Source organism: Moschus berezovskii, chromosome 14 (genome assembly GCF_049115385.1).
Source record: "Moschus berezovskii isolate FMDL1 chromosome 14, NW_MosBer_1.0, whole genome shotgun sequence".
NCBI lineage: Eukaryota > Metazoa > Chordata > Mammalia > Artiodactyla > Moschidae > Moschus > Moschus berezovskii.
Genome location: NC_142473.1, coordinates 8,656,971 through 8,673,431, shown reverse-complemented (window position 1 = coordinate 8,673,431; position 16,461 = coordinate 8,656,971). Strand labels below are relative to the sequence as shown.

The 16,461-nt window shown below is 39.3% G+C and overlaps 1 protein-coding gene across 4 annotated transcripts in view; it reads left to right on the top strand.

Moving 5' to 3' along the window:
- Positions 1–16,461, top strand: part of DYNC2H1 (dynein cytoplasmic 2 heavy chain 1) — a 460,552-nt gene that overhangs the window by 160,296 nt on the left and 283,795 nt on the right. For all 4 annotated transcript variants that reach the window (XM_055422858.2, XM_055422857.2, XM_055422859.2 and 1 more), the window contains exons 56-59: positions 10,073–10,186; positions 10,785–10,945; positions 11,853–11,976; positions 12,895–13,016. In XM_055422858.2, the coding sequence (XP_055278833.2) occupies positions 10,073–10,186; positions 10,785–10,945; positions 11,853–11,976; positions 12,895–13,016 (521 nt within the window). The remainder of the gene's footprint in view (positions 1–10,072; positions 10,187–10,784; positions 10,946–11,852; positions 11,977–12,894; positions 13,017–16,461) is intronic.

Here is a 16,461-nt window from a genome sequence, read left to right as displayed (position 1 = left end):
ATCAGGCACTCAGGGGAGTTGGTGGCTAGGGCAGCAGGAAATGCAGTGCTCTAGAAGGGTATGGCAACCAGTATTGGCAATACACTGCAGTGTTCTTGCCTCAGGAATCCCCCCTGACAGAGAAGCCTGGCAGGCCACAGTCTGCAGCGTTGCAGAGTTGGACAGGAGTGAAGTGACCCTACATGCATAGACGGAAGATTATTTTTGCCTGTGGCAGCTCTGCCCCAGTGAGGGTTGAACATGAAGTTGACACATTTGCTTCGCTTATGGGGACCCTGGCAGCGCCAAGTGTGCAGGGACATGGTCTGCCTCAGCTGCAGGAGTTATGGCCCTCTCAGAGTCTTTTTTTGAGCCTCTTGTAGCTGGTGATCAGAAGGCCTCTTTGGCCAGTCTTTCTCCATAGCTCTACCTGTTCAGGCACTTAGAGGGCCTCCTTGCCTGGGGTCCTTCTCTGTTTTTCTGGGCGTCAGGCACATAGAGGGACCCCCTTGGGTCAGGTACTACTCCGTAGATTGATGGGTCAGGCACTTAAAGGAGCACCCTGGGTGGGTCCTGCTGTGTAGTTCAGGGCGTCAGACGTTTGGTGGGCCAGCTTCTCTACGGTTCAGCTACTGATGGTGGCCTGTGGGGAGAGAGGCTATAGTGATGGCTCCACCCTGTATGTGTGACTCAGCAGTACCGCCTTTCTTCCATGGCTGCCTAGCTTTCCTCCACAGGCATTTCCCACCATAATCTCTTTCCTCGTATCCCCTCAATCTGTCTGTCCACAGTCAACAGCAGCCCTCGCCCTGGGATTGCGCCACAGTCCCTAAAGTCCAGCTCCCAGCTACTGCGCCTTTCAGGGGACCTGTGTCCCTGTCGGGGGTATATATGACTGCGGCAAGGACTGTCTGATTCTCATTCCATTTAGCCTGCCACAGATCAGCTGTCTCACTCTCAGCCTTAAATGTTTCTGCTCTGACCCAGACAATGGCCCTGATGTGGGGATCAGATCCCCTGCTTCAGTTCCCCTACCCGCCAAGGGCAGGTCCAGTCCTACTAACACTCGGTTTTTCCCCCTAGTTCCTTCATCCTCCTGAGTTTTGCATGGTTCTATATATTCTTTTCTGCTGGTCAGGTCCTCCTGTCTGTTCTCAGCTGGTGTTCTGCATGCACTTCTGTGTCTGAAGGTGTGTTCCTGATGTATCAGTGGAGGGAGAGGTACTCCATATCCACCTGTTCCTCCTCATCTTGTTCTCCCTTGCCAGGATATTCTTTTATATTTGCTTACCTTTTCTGTATGCTTCTGCCCATTACCTTGGTTTTTTGTACTGATTACTTACTGACTACCACTAAGTCCATAATTTTTTGTCCTTCAGCGCTATTCCTCCTCTGAGCTTCAGACTCAGATAATCAGTAATCTGTTAGATAGGTCTTCTTGAAAGTCCTGTAATCCTTACAATTCAAAACAGGCTCCAAGCTAAGCCCATTATTTCCTTTCCTGTATTCCTTTTCTTAGTTATGGCACTGCTGCTGCTGCTGCTGCTAAATCGCTTCAGTCGTGTCCGACTGTGTGACCCCATAGACGGCAGCCCACCAGGCTCCCCCGTCCCTGGGATTCTCCAGGCAAGAACACTGGAGTGGGTTGCCATTTCCTTCTCCAATGTATGAAAGTGAAAAGTGAAAGTGAAGTCGCTTAGTCGTGACATGTCCGACTCTCAGTGACCCCGTGGACTGCAGCCCACCAGGCTCCTCTGTCCGTGGGATTTTCCAGACAAAAGAGTACCGGAGTGGGTTGCCCTCTCCAATTATGGCACTACAGTATAGCTAATCATTCAAAACAGAATTTATAAATTGTGTTAGACTTCTGTTCCCTTAATCCATGCATCTAAAGAATCCTTAAATTCTGTTAGTTTTACATCAATGATTGTGTCTTAAATATGTTTCACCATCTCCATGTTGGTGATGTTAACCTTACTTCAAGTCTAATGCCTCTTGTATTTAAATTAATTTCAGTGTTTTTCAGACTAGTGTATATATCTCAATAAAAGTAAATGGCATAGAAAGTCTTAAATGTAACAAAGTTGGAGGGCTTATTATGATATAAAGACTTACAGTAGTCAAGGTAGGGTAACACTGGTGTAATGGTAAGCATAGTGATTATTGGAACACTATGGAATCCAGAAACAGACTCACACATACATGGTCAATTAATTTCATACAGCAATATAATTTAAATGTGGAAAGGGTGATCCTTTTAAGAAATGGTACTGGAATATTTAGATATCCATGAAGAGAGGAAAAAAACCTCAGGCATATGAAAAATAACTTGACATGAAACATAGACCTAAATGTAGAGCTTAAAATGATAAAACTTCAGAAGAAAATTAGGGAGAAAATGTTTATGATGTTGGGTAAAGTAGGGATTTCTTAGATATGATACCAAAGTAGAAGAGGAAAATAAATGACAAATTGGACTTCATAGAAATTAAAAAAGAAAATGAAAAGGCAGGTCACAGACTGGGAGAAAATATTTACAAATGTGTATTTGATAAAAAACAACTTGTTTCCAACATGTACGGAAATGATTGCAACTCACTACTAATAAAATTATCAACTCAGTTTGCAAATAGGCAAAAGATTTGCACTGGCCTTTCTTGAATAAAGACTTAAATAAAGGGGTCATATGTTTCACAAATATATGAAAAGATACTCAACATCATTAATCAGCAAGGAAGTGTGATGTCCTTGTTTTTTGTATGAAAATTTTGTTCTCGACCTTAGCTTTGTAGTCCTTGGCCTGGTAATTCCAAATCATGAGCTTCTTTGACTTAATTTCTCAGACGAATGACCTTTTTTCCCCTGACTTCTGATAGTTGGGAAGGGAAGTGGTAATATAACTGCATAAATTGCCTCTTTAGAAATGTGTTTTAAATGTTCTGTGAAGACTTCCCAAAGCCTCAGCTGTTTCGTAGTTCTCCTCAGCCCCCGGTTGCACTCCCTCCTGGAGCCTCATGGCTTGCTTCCTTCTCCACCTGGTCCCAGATGCTGTCCTGCGCGCCTTCTTTACCATCTTGGTCCACTCCCTCATGTCTGGAGCCTGGCCCCAGAAGCTTCTGGAGATAGGGCATATGGAGGATAAGTTTTGAGATCTCACGTATATGAACGTTCTGCTGTGTTCTTGGTTGGTTGGTTGTGTGCTAGGAATAGTATTCTAGGCTGGAATATTTATGTTTTCTTTAGGAATTTGAGGGCATTGTTCCATTTTTCTCCTAGCTTCCATTGTTGGTGATTAAAACACTATTTTAATTTCTGATCTGTGTTTGGATAACCTGTTGTTTTTTTTCCCTCTCTTGGAATCTTTTAGATCTTGGTTTTCATTGTTCTAAAGTTAGAGTGATTTGCCTTGGTTTAGGTTTATTTTCATCTACCGTGTCCAGTGTGAGTTCTTACTACCTAAAAATTTGCCTCCTTCAGTTCTGGGAAATTTCCTTAAATTATTTTATTGATAATTCCTTTTCCTTTATTTCTCTGTTCTTGCTTTTTAGAATTCATATTTGGGCTTTGGGCTCACTAGTCTGGTTCTCTAACTTTCTTAGATTTTCTCACTTTATATTTGTTCTGCTTTCTTCAGAATTTCTTAAAGGTTATCTCTGAACCCTCCAATTCAGATTTTCGCCTTTGTTGTGCTGTTTCTCAGGAGACGTAAAACAATCTCTAGAGGTTTCCTTTTCGCAGTAGTGCCCGTTGTGGTTTCATTGTTGCAGCATCTACAACTAGCTCTCAGAGGGAATTTTGTGAAGTTTTCTTTTTCTTGAACATGTCTTCTTCTTATTTTTTCCTGTGATTGCTTTATACTTCAGTTCAGTTCAGTCGCTCAGTCGTGTCTGACTCTTTGTGACCCCATGAATCACATCACGCCAGGCCTTCCTGTCCATCACCAACTCCCAGAGTTCACTCAAACTCATGTCCATCGAGTTGGTGATGCCATCCATCCATCTCATTCTCTGTCGTCCCCTTCTCCTCCCGCCCCCAATTCTTCCTAGCATCAGACTCTTTTCCAGTGAGTCAACTCATCGCATGAGGTGGCCAAAGTATTGGAGTTTCAGCTTCAGCATCAGTCCTTCCAATGAACACCCAGGATCGATCTCCTTCATAATGGACTGGTTGGATCTCCTTGCAGTCCAAGGGACTCTCAAGAGTCTTCTCCAACACCACAGTTCAAAAGCATCAATTCTTTGGCGTTCAGCTTTCTTCACAGTCCAACTCTCACATCCATACATGACCACGGGAAAAACCATAGCCTTGACTAGACGGACCTTTGTTGGCAAAGTAATGTCTCTGCTCTATAATATACTGTCTAGGATGTGAGAGTTGGACTGTGAAGAAAGCTGATCGCTGAAGAATCGATGCTTTTGAACTGTGGTGTTGGAGAAGACTCTTGAGAGTCCCTTATACTGCAAGGAGATCCAACCAGTCCATTCTAAAGGAGATCAATCCTGGATGTTCATTGGAGGGACTGATGCTCAAGCTGAAACTGCAATACTTTGGCCACCTCATGCGAAGAGTTGACTCACTGGAAAAGACTCTGATGCTGGGAAAGGTTGGGGGCGGGAGGAGAAGGGGACGACGGAGAATGAGATGGCTGGATGGCATCACCGACTCTGTGGACATGAGTTTGAGTGTACTCCGGGAGTTGGTGATGGACAGGGAGGCCTGGCGTGCTGTGATTCATGGGGTCGCGGAGAGTCGGACACGACTGAGTGACTGAACTGAACTGAGGTTGGTCATAACTTTCCTTCCAAGGAATAAGCGTCTTTTAATTTCGTGGCTGCAATCACCATCTGCAGTGATTTTGGAGCCCAAAAAAATAAAGTCTGACACTGTTTCCACTGTTTCCCCATCTATATCCCATGAAGTGATGGGACCAGATGTCATGATCTTTGTTTTCTGAATGTTGAGCTTCAAGCCAACCTTTTCACTCTCCTCTTTCACTTTGCTCAAGAGGCTTTTGAGTTCCTCTTCACTTTCTGCCATAAGGGTGGTGTCTGCATATCTGAGGTTATTGATATTTCTCCCGGCAATCTTGATTCCAGATTGTACATCTTCCAGCCCAGCGTTTCTCATGATATATTCTGCATATAAGTTAAATAAGCAGGGTGACAATATACAACTTTGACGTACTCCTTTTCCTATTGGAACTAGTCTGTTGTGTTAAAGAATAATTCTTATGCACGAAAGATTTATGAGCTTGGAAAGGAAGTTTACTGTCTGTGAGCTTCACAAGATGGTTATCTGGGCTGAACTGAATGGCATAAGCAAAGATTTCACCCGGCATGTCAAAATTAATTAGTTGGCAGATGGAAAATTTTCAGAAGCAATAGTATTTTCAGATAACTGATGATTATGTTCACATTCAGTGTTTAAACATTTATGGACTACATGACCTGGAAGTAACAGATCAGAAAATCAATTTAATTTTTATACTGTAAAACTTTAGCATATTGTTTTCTCTAGGAATTTTAGAAACAAAGTAATATAAATACTTATCTGAAGCAGCTAGTCATTTTTATTGTAAAAATATCTATCAAATAGAAAGGAAGTTGAAAGCTTTGTTTCATATTCTTCTAACTTCTGTTGTTGCAATTGGAATACTTTTAGATTATTTACCTTTAGCTGGTAATTTGAAAAACAGTAAAAATCCCATAAAAGATAATATCATTGATAGCTGTATATTAACAAAGGAAAATTTTCATTACTCTGTGGGCCTATGTACTTCCAAACTAGTGAATATTATTAAGATACATTGTGTACTATGCTACTCTTTTCTCTGGGCTGTTCTGGGAAGAGATATTTCTAAGCCTGTAGCTAATTTGATTACCTAGATTAGACCTAGAAAAATAACTCTGCATCTTATAAGTTGATAATTTTGCTCAGTGAGAAGTAGACGACATCTCTCTTCGTTATTTTATACATAAGTATGTTCAAGCTGGTTTTAGAAAAGGCAGACGAACCAGAGATCAAATTGCCAACATCTGCTGGATTATTGAAAAAGCAAGAGAGTTCCAGAAAAACACCTGTTTCTGCTTTACTGACTATTGAAAAGCCTTTGATTGTGTGGATCATAGCAAACTGGAAAATTCTGAAAGAGATGGGAATGCCAGACCACCTGACCTGCCTCTTGAGAAATCTATATGAAGGTCAGGAGGCAACAGTTAAAACTGGACATGGAACAACAGACTGTTTCCAAATAGGAAAAGGAGTACGTCAAGGCTGTATATTGTCACCCTGCTTATTTAACTTATATGCAGAGTACATCATGAGAAATGCTGGGCTTGAAGATGCACAAGTTGGAATCAAGATTGCCAAGAGAAGTATCAATAACCTCAGATATGCAGATGATACCACCCTTATGGCAGAAAGTGAAGAGGAACTCAAAAGCCTCTTGATGAAGGTGAAAGAAGAGAATGAAAAAGCTGGCTTAAAGCTCAGCATTCAGAAAACGAAGATCATGGCATCTGGTCCAATCATTTCACGGGAAATAGTTGGGGAAACAGTGGAAACAGTGTCAGACTTTATTTTTGGGGGCTCCAAAATCACTGCAGATAGTGACTGTAGCCTTGAAATTTTAAAAGACACTTACTCCTTGGAAAGAAAGTTATGACCAACCTAGATAGCATATTAAAAAGCAGAGATATTACTTTGCCATCCAAGGTCCATCTAGTCAAGGCTATGGTTTTTCCAGTGGTCATGTATGGATGTGAGAGTTGGACTATAAAGAAAGCTGAGCGCAGAAGAATTTATGCTTTTGAACTGTGGTGTTGGAGAAGATTCTTGAGAGTTCCTTGGACGGCAAGGAGATCCAACCATTCCATCCTAAAGGAGACCATCCTTAAAGACACCTGATGCGAAGAGCTGACTCATTTGAAGAGACCCTGATACTAGGAAAGATTGAGGGCAGGAGGAGAAGGGGACGACAGAGGATGAGATGGTTGAATGGCATCACCGACTCAATGAACGTGGGTTTGGGTGCACTCTGGGAGTTGGTGATGGACAGGGAAGCCTGGTGTGCTGTGGTTCATGGGGTCGCAAAGAGTCGGACCGACTGAGCAACTGAACCGAACTTAACTGATGGCATAGAGAGACAAATACCGAATTGTGCAACCTTTTTTTTTTCTTGGTTTTAATTTTTTTGACTCCAAAAAGCCTTTTGTATTGGGATATAGCCAGTTAACAATGTTCTGGTAGTTTCAGGTGAACAGCAAAGGGATTCAGCCATACATATACATGTTTCTATTCTCCCATGCAGGCTGGCATTGTTCAGTGTTCCATTTGCTTACAATAGGTTCTTTTGGTTTTCCATTTTATTTTATTTTTAAATAGAAAATATGAATAATTATTTATTTCTTTTTTCTTTTGTAGATGTTAATTTTATTTTTTAAAAAATTTATTTATTTTAATTGGAGGCTAATTACTCTACATTATCGTATTGGTTTTGCCATATATTGACATGAATCTGCCCCGGGTGTACACGTGTCCCCCATCTTGAGCCCCCTCCCACCTCCCTCCCCATCGCATCCCTCTGGTTCATCCCAGTACACCAGCCCCGAGCATCCTGTATCATGCATCGAACCTGGACTGGCGATTCGTTTCACATAGGATAATATACATGTTTCAATGCCATTCTCCCAGATCATCCCACCCTCGCCCTCTCCCACAGAGTCCAAAAGACTGTTCTATACATCTGTGTCTCTTTTGCTGTCTCGTATACAGAGTTACCATTACCATCTTTCTAAATTCCACATGTATGCTTTAGTATACTGTATTGGTATTTTTCTTTCTGGCTTACTTCACTCTGTATAATAGGCTCCAGTTTCATCCACCTCATTAGAACTGATTCAAATGTATTATTTTTAATTGCTGAGTAATACTCCATTGTGTATATGTACCACAGCTTTCTTATCCATTCATCTGCAGATGGACATCTACGTTGCTTCCATGTCCTGGCTATTATAAACAGTGCTGTGATGAACATTGCAGTACATGTGTCTCTTTCAATTCTGGTTTCCTCGGTGTGTATGCCCAGGAGTGGGATTGCTGGGTCGTATGGCAGTTCTATTTGCAGTTTTTTAAGGAATCTCCACACTGTTCTCCATAGTGGCTGTACTAGTTTGCATTCCCACGAACAGTGTAAGAGGGTTCCCTTTTCTCCACACCCTCTCAAGCATTTATTGCTTGTAGACTTTTGGATAGCAGCCATTTTGACTGGTGTGAAATGGTACCTCATTGTGGTTTTGATTTGAATTTCTCTGATAATGTGTGATGTTGAGCAACTTTTCATGTGTTTAAAGATCTAAATGTAAGACCAGAAACTATAAAACTCCTAGAGGAGAACATAGGCAAAACACTGTCTGACGTAAATCACAGCAGGATCCTCCATGACCCACCTCCCAGAATATTGGAAATAAAAGCAAAAATAAACAAATGGGACCTAATTAAAATTAAAAGCTTCTGCACAGGAAAGCATACTATAAGCAAGGTGAAAAGACAGCCTTCAGAATGGGAGAAAATAATAGCAAATGAAGGAACTGAAATAGAATTAATCTCAAAAATATACAAGCAACTCCTGCAGCTCAGTTCCAGGAAAATAAATGACCGAATCAAAAAATGGGCCAAAGAACTAAACAGACATTTTTCCAAAGAAGACATACAGATGGCTAACAAACACGTGCAAAGATGGTTTTCCATTTTAAGTACAGCATGTATCACGATCTTTCCAAAGTCCCTGTCTGTCTCTCCCCCCATCATCCATAAGTTCACCAAACTGTGAGACTTCTAAAGCCTGCTGCTCTAGGTTTGTGACATAAGGAAAGAACACACATATGAAATGCTGTACATATTCAGAATGGCTGTAATTTACAATTGGAAAAGTAGGTTAATAAAATGTGAAGCACATGAGTAGGGCCTTTAGGGAATATTTTGATACTGTGGAGATTGAGAAAAGAACTTTCCCCTTTGAGGACTGGTAGTGGAGAAATGTAGAAAATTTTAATTGAGTTCATGTGTCAGGTACCTGAGGGATATGGTAACAGGACGCAAGGCATTAGTTTTGTTGTTGTTGCCAACTTACGCAGCAAATTTGTTTCTTTCAGTTCTGGTACAGAGAGAGAGACGAGGGGACTCTGGTCTCTTTTTTATTTAATTGAGGTATAATTGACTCACACCCCTTTATTAGTTTCAAGTGTACAAGATAATGATTCTGTTTATGTATGTAATATGATATAATTGTCACAATAAGTGTGGAAAGAACACCAAACATTAGTCTTGAAACTCCTGGATGATTATAATATGGTTGAGAACTTCTGTTATTAGAACATTTGGAAGGCTTCTTGACAAATTTCCTCCTTGGTTTTTTGATAGTATAAATAAATACAAACATTCATAATGTTAAAGCATGTTTATATATGTGGGACACTTGATTTTTGAGTTCATGAGTAAAAACATCATGTGTTATTAATACATCATTGTGTTCTTTGAATCTTAACTAATTTTTGTTCATTTATTGGCATATTGTATAATAATTTCAGTTAATTTTTGTCTAAAATATAGAAACAAAATTCTAGAATACTATAGCTTATCTCTAAGAATTATTGCTTTTCTACTGTTAGAGTTAGAGAAGTTTTCAGTTTTCTTGTTTATGAAATGAGCATAATAGTATTTCTCTGGGTTTGTTGCAAGTGTTAAATGTATATTATTATGATCATTTTTTAAAGTAAACATTTCTGACAGTTTGATTTTTATATAGAAGCATTTATTGCTTTGCTATTCAGAAAAATTAAATCAAAGCATATTTCCTAATAGAAATATAGAGTAAATTATAAACTACTATAAATTATATAAAATTATATAAATTACTATAAATTATAATTACTATAAATTATAGCATCAGTTTCCTAGGCATGTTAGAAACTCTGATGTCAATTAATATTAGAAAAGAATTTAACTGCTATTTTAAAATAACATTTTTGATATTATGCTTTTAAATGTTAGATGCATTAAAGTCACTTGGAATAATGCTTAAATATTCCTGTAGGATGCTAGTGAGCAAAAGACAGAACTTGAAAGACTGAAGCACAGAATAGCAGAAGAAGTCATTAAAATTGAAGAAAGGAAGAACAAAATTGATGATGAATTAAAAGAAGTACAGGTAAGATAAATATAGGAAACACTGTAACAGCCATTTATAGTTTTGATTTTCAACTTTACATTGGAGTTTAAATATTATTTGCATACATTATTTCCTAATAGTGTTACCAGTGTGGCTTTCACTTAATACTGTTTGTAAAAGAGTAAAAGGAAGGAAAGTCTGCTAGGAGAAGTAACCAAATTAGCTGATGGTTATTAAAAATAATCTTTGTTTTCCATAAATCATATTGTTTACACTGTAGAAGAAAAAATGTTTTGTAGATATATTAAGACAAACTCTTAGACTTTTTTTTTCTTGAGACTTGATTAAATAAGCAAGCAGGTATTAGAAAAGAAAGGACCTCTTGAAACTGGCAGATTGTCTCAAAACTGATTAGATTTTCCAAATTAGACTGTGGCAGTTGTGCTGCCAGAAACTCTAGCTTTCCCCACTTGAACATTTTGTATTTTGTGTGTTTTAGAGCATTTTTATATTGGAAGAGAAAGAGTGTTAATAACTAGTTATTTTAAATAAAATGACAATATTAGATAATTTGTAAAGAGTTATCATATTTCTGTATATATTTTTTTAACATATAAATACCCTTTTTGTTTTCTAGCCTCTAGTCAATGAAGCTAAACTAGCAGTTGGAAACATTAAGCCAGAATCTCTTTCAGAAATCCGTTCCCTGCGTATGCCTCCTGATGTAATCAGAGACATTCTTGAAGGCGTTTTGAGATTAATGGGTATCTTTGACACATCTTGGGTAAGCATGAAAAGGTAGGTTTTTGAGTTTGTGAAAAATGTTATTTCATGAGTAAATTATACATTCTTCAGATTTTTATTATTTCTTATATTGTTTCTCAAACTGAATTTCATCTAAGTACAGGGTTACACACTTTCCCCTAATATTTAAGAACTATGTTTTCCCTCTATAAATGATTGTTAAAAGTGTCAAAGGAGAAGATGAATGCCTTAAAGTGTTTAAGAACATCTTAATAAACATAAATATTGATTTGGTCCTTACATGGTACAGAGTAATGTATTTACTGTGGTGTACTGATGAAGAAAATATAGTCACTGTTCTCAAAGGGTCTTTAACTCTTGGCAGAGGCAGAGAGACACAGAGAGCAAGTGAGAACCCCATGAAAATATGAAAGGGATGTAAACTAGAGGAGAAAAGGCTGACTGTTAACTCAGTGTATAATGTGGAGCTTTAGACTTCACAGTGTAGCAATGGCATTATAGTTTGTGCTGGTGTTAATTCTGATAGTAGAGTTCTTTTTCAGTCTGAAATGGGGGAGGAGATTTAAATTGAGAGAGCACTTAAAATATCTTTCTTATAAAGGAGTCAGAATATTTTCTGGCATATCCTATAATGTATTAGTTACTCAGGAGTTCACATAAAGGCATGTGGATGGAGTTCAGTGTTATAATTCCTTCATTGTATTGCTTTAGTGTATTCACAGAACCTTAGATAAGCTGTGTGCATCTTTCTGGAGCTCCTTGTCTATAAAAAATGATGAAGTACTGTTACTTTAGAAACTTAAGTACTTTAAAAGTACTCTATTCTTTGGTTAACTAATAGATTGAAAGTATTGTGTATACCACTCTGTTAAATTGATATTTTTGTTAAAAATAGCAAGCTATATTTAGCCTCATTTGAATAAATATGCTTTATTTGTAGTTTCCTTGCAAAGAGAGGTGTGCGAGAAGACATAGCAACCTTCGATGCACGAACTATTCCAAAGGAAATAAGAGAGAGTGTTGAAGAACTTCTTTTTAAAAATAAAGGATCTTTTGATCCGAAGGTAATTTTAACAGATACCTTCAATTCCCTTTCCATACTCTCATTATATTCTTCTTGTCAAAAAGTGATGGTTTACATTACTTGTTTTTTAGTTTACTTAAAAAAGTAAAAGTTTTTTATAATAAGTTGTAACTATCATAGCTGGGAGGTATTTACCAGAAGAATTGGGTAAACTAGAATCTAGAGGGTTGGAGACAGGTTTATTATGTTATGTGGTGTTTGAGTCTTATGATCTGCTCTCATTGATAAGTTTCTAAACAGCCATAACTTCCAATTTGCCTGTATACTTTCATTTCTTCTTGTCTATTAGTCATATAGTAACACATTTCTTTGTTGGAATACCCTTAGCGACCCCACGGACTGCAGCCCACCAGGCCCCTCCATCCATGGGGTCTTCTAGGCAGTAGTACTGGAGCGGCTCACCATCGCCTTCTCCACTTTGATGGAATGCTTATGCCTAATTCAGCAGACAGTTTAAATTTCAAGATTCTTGTCTTTTTTAGATCTTTTATTCAAAATGTCATGTACTTCTTTGATGCCAATAGGAGTTGTTTTAACAGTGCTTTTATCTAATAAAAATCTATTCTTTGTATTGAAGAGAAAGAAATGATGCTTGAAGAGTGTTGTGGATGGCACATGTATTCATTACAAGTGTGGCTAATAATTATGTCAATAGAATGATGGAGTTATATTAAAGATTGTATGTGATTCAAAAAGATTTGTTCTTAAGGAAAGATAGTTTATATATTTTTTACTTAAAATAGCAATTCACTTTATTTTCATTTTTGCTGTAAATCAAAAACTTCATTATTTGGGTTAAATTATTCAACAAATGCTTAAAGAAAATACACTGGAATTAGCCTTGCCTTTATTTCAAATGAAGTTAGGATGTGGGGTAATTTCTGATGTTTTTTTTCAGAATGCTAAGCGTGCCAGTACTGCAGCTGCTCCCTTAGCTGCCTGGGTTAAAGCCAATGTCCAGTACTCCCATGTCTTGGAACGAATTCAGCCTTTGGAAACTGAACAGGCAGGATTAGAATCGTAAGTTAAATATAAAATATAAACAACCCTAACCTTCATATTTATCAGTTGATGACATATTATTAGGATTTATTTATTGTCTGTATCTAAAGTGGCAGCTGACAACACTGAGTCATTTAAATACAAATTAAGAATGTAGATCAAGATAATAGAGTGAAGAATGTAGAGCTCACCTCACTCAAACCACAGACACATCAAAAACACATCTCCATGTGGAACTATTATCATGGAAAACTAATTAGAAACTGGCAGAAAAGCTAGATAACAAAACTTTCAAGAAAGCTCTGTACATAATTAGGTTGTTGTATTTCAGTAGCCCAGTCATGTCTGATGCTTTGTGACCACATGGCCTGCAGCACTCCAGGCCTCCCTGTCCCTCATCTTCTCCTGAAGTTTTCCCAAGTTCATGTCTATTGCATCAGTGACGCCATCCAATCATCTCATCCTCTGGTTCCCTATTCTCCTTCTGCCCTCAATCTTTCCCAGCATCAGGGACTTTTCCAGTGAGTCATCTGTTCACATCAGATGGCCAAAAACATTGGAGCTTCAGCTTCAGCGTCAGTCCTTCCAACAAGTATTCAGGGTTGATCTCCCTTAAGATTGACTGGTTTGATCTCCCTGCTGTGCAAGGGACTTTCAGGAGTCTTCTCCAGCACCAAAGTTCAAAGTTATCAGTTCTTTGGTGCTCTGCCTTCTTTATGGTTCAGCTCTCACAGCTGTACGTGACCACTGGGAAGACCACAGCCTTGACTATGCAGTCCTTTGTCGGCAGAGTAATGTCTCTGCTTTTCAACTCTGTCTAGGTTTCTCATCGTAGGAGCTGTGACATCGTCTGATTTCATGGCTGCAGTCACCATCTGCAGTGATTTTAGAGCCCACGAGGAGGATATCTGTCATCATTTCCACCTTCTCCCTTTCTGTTGCCATGCAACAACAGGAACAGATGCATGTAGGATCATGCGTATGGTCCTGTTACTGCACTGGGAAGTAAAAGTGAAAGTTAAGTCACTCAATCGTGTCTGACTCTTTGCGACCCCATTGACTGTAACCCACTAGGCTTCTCCATCCATGGGATTCTTCAGGCAAGAATACTGGAGTGGGTCACTGGGGTGCAGCACTATTTACAGATTCAGTTCAGTTCAGTTCAGTTGCTCAGTCGTGTCCGACTCTCCACGACCCCATGAATCACAGCACGCCAGGCCTCCCTATCCATCACCAACTCCCTGAGTTCACTCAAACTCATGTCCACAGTCGGTAATACCATCCAGCCATCTCATTCTCGGTCGTCCCCTTCTCCCGCCCCCAACCTTTCCCAGCATCAGAGTCTTTTCCATTGAGTCAACTCGTCGCATGAGGTGGCCAAAGTATTGCAGATTAGGAGTATATTATTAAAAGACAAACAATTATAGATAAAATAGGCAAGCAAACAGTTTTACTATATAGCACAGGACATTTTATTCAATATCGTATAAACCTAAAATGGAATATAATTTGCAAAAAATAACTGGATCACTGTGCTGCATACTTGAAAGTAACACAATATTTTAGCTGTATATCATTAGAGACATCACTGTGCTGTACTCTTGAGAGTAACACAATGTTGTTACTGTTTATCATTAGAGAAAAAGGAAAAAAAAAGAATAAGTGAAGAGTTAAACAGGCCAAAAATATGAAGAAAAAGCAATTAAAAGATGGATAGCAGAATGAACTCATTTTTTCCCTACTATTAAGTTGTTAGATAGATTAAAGTGGGAGAAGTTCCTTTAGATCAAAATTTTGTAAAGGAATACTGTTAAGGTACAAAGAGTAAATTCTAGAAATTTCAGTTCAGTTCAGTCACTCAATAGTGTCCTACTGTTTGCAACTCCACAGCTCAAAAGCATTAATTCTTGGGCCATCAGCTTTCTTCACAGTCCAACTCTCACATCCATACATGACCACGGGAAAAACCATAACCTTGACTAGATGGACCTTGGTTGGCAAAGTAATGTCTCTGCTTTTTAATATGCTATCAAGGTTGGTCATAACTTTCCTTCCAAGGAGTGTCTTTTAATTTCATGGCTGCAATCAGCATCTGCAGTGATTTTGGAGCCCAAAAAAACAAAGTCTGACACTGTTTCCACTGTTTCCCCATCTATTTCCCATGAAGTGATGGGACCAGATGCCATGATCTTTGTTTTCTGAATGTTGAGCTTCAAGCCAACCTTTTCACTCTCCTCTTTCACTTTCATCAAGAGGCCTTTGAGTTCCTCTTCACTTTCTGCCATAAGGGTGGTGTCATCTGCATATCTGAGATTATTGGTATTTCTCCCAGCAATCTTGATTCCAGCTTGTGCTTCTTCCCGCCCAGCATTCCTCATGATGTACTCTGCATATAAGTTAAATAAGCAGGGTGACAATATACAGCCTTGATGCACTCCTTTTCCTATTTGGAACCAGTCTGTTGTTCCATGTCCAGTTCTAACTGTTGCTTCCTGACCTGCATACAGGTTTCTCAAGAGGCAGGTCAGGTGGTCTGGGATTCCCATCTCTTTCAGAATTTTCCACAGTTTATTGTGATCTACACAGTCAAAAGCTTTGGCATAGTCAATGAAGCAGAAATAGATGTTTTTCTGGAATTCTCTTATTTTCTCCATGATCCAGCGGTTGTTGACAATTTGATCTCTGGTTCATCTGCCTTTTCTAAAACCAGCTTGAACATCTGGAAGTTCACGGTTCATATATTGCTGAAGCCTGGCTTGGAGAATTTTGAGCATGACTTTACTAGCGTGTGAGATGAGTGCAATTGTGTGGTAGTTTGAGCATTCTTTGGCATTGCCTTTCTTTGGGATTGGAATGAAGACTGACCTTTTCCAGTCCTGTGGCCACTGCTGAGTTTTCCAAATTTGTTGGCATATTGAGTGCAGCACTTTCACAGCATCATCTTTCAGGATTTGAAATTGCTCAATTGGAATTCCATCACCTCCACTAGCTTTGTTCATAGTGATGCTCTCTAAGGCCCACTTGACTTCACATTCCAAGATGTCTGGCTTGAAGAATTGATGCTTTTGAACTGTGGTGCTGGAGAATACTCTTGAGAGTCCCTTGGATTGCATGGAGATCCAACCAGTTCATTCTAGAGGAGATCAATCCTGGGTGTTCATTGGAAGGACTGATGCTGAAGCTGAAACTGCAAGACTCTGGCCACCTCATGCGACGAGTTGACTCACTGGAAAGGAGTCTGATGCTAGGAGGGATTGGGGGTGGGAGGAGACGGGGATGACAGAGAATGAGATGGCTGGATGGCATCACCAACTTGATGGACGTGAGTTTGAGTGAATTCCGGGAGTTGGTGATGGACAGGGAGTCCTGGTGTGCTGTGATTCATGGGGTCGCAAAGAGTCAGACACGACTGAGCGACTGAACTGAACTGAACTGATTTGCAACTCCATGGACTGCAGCACAC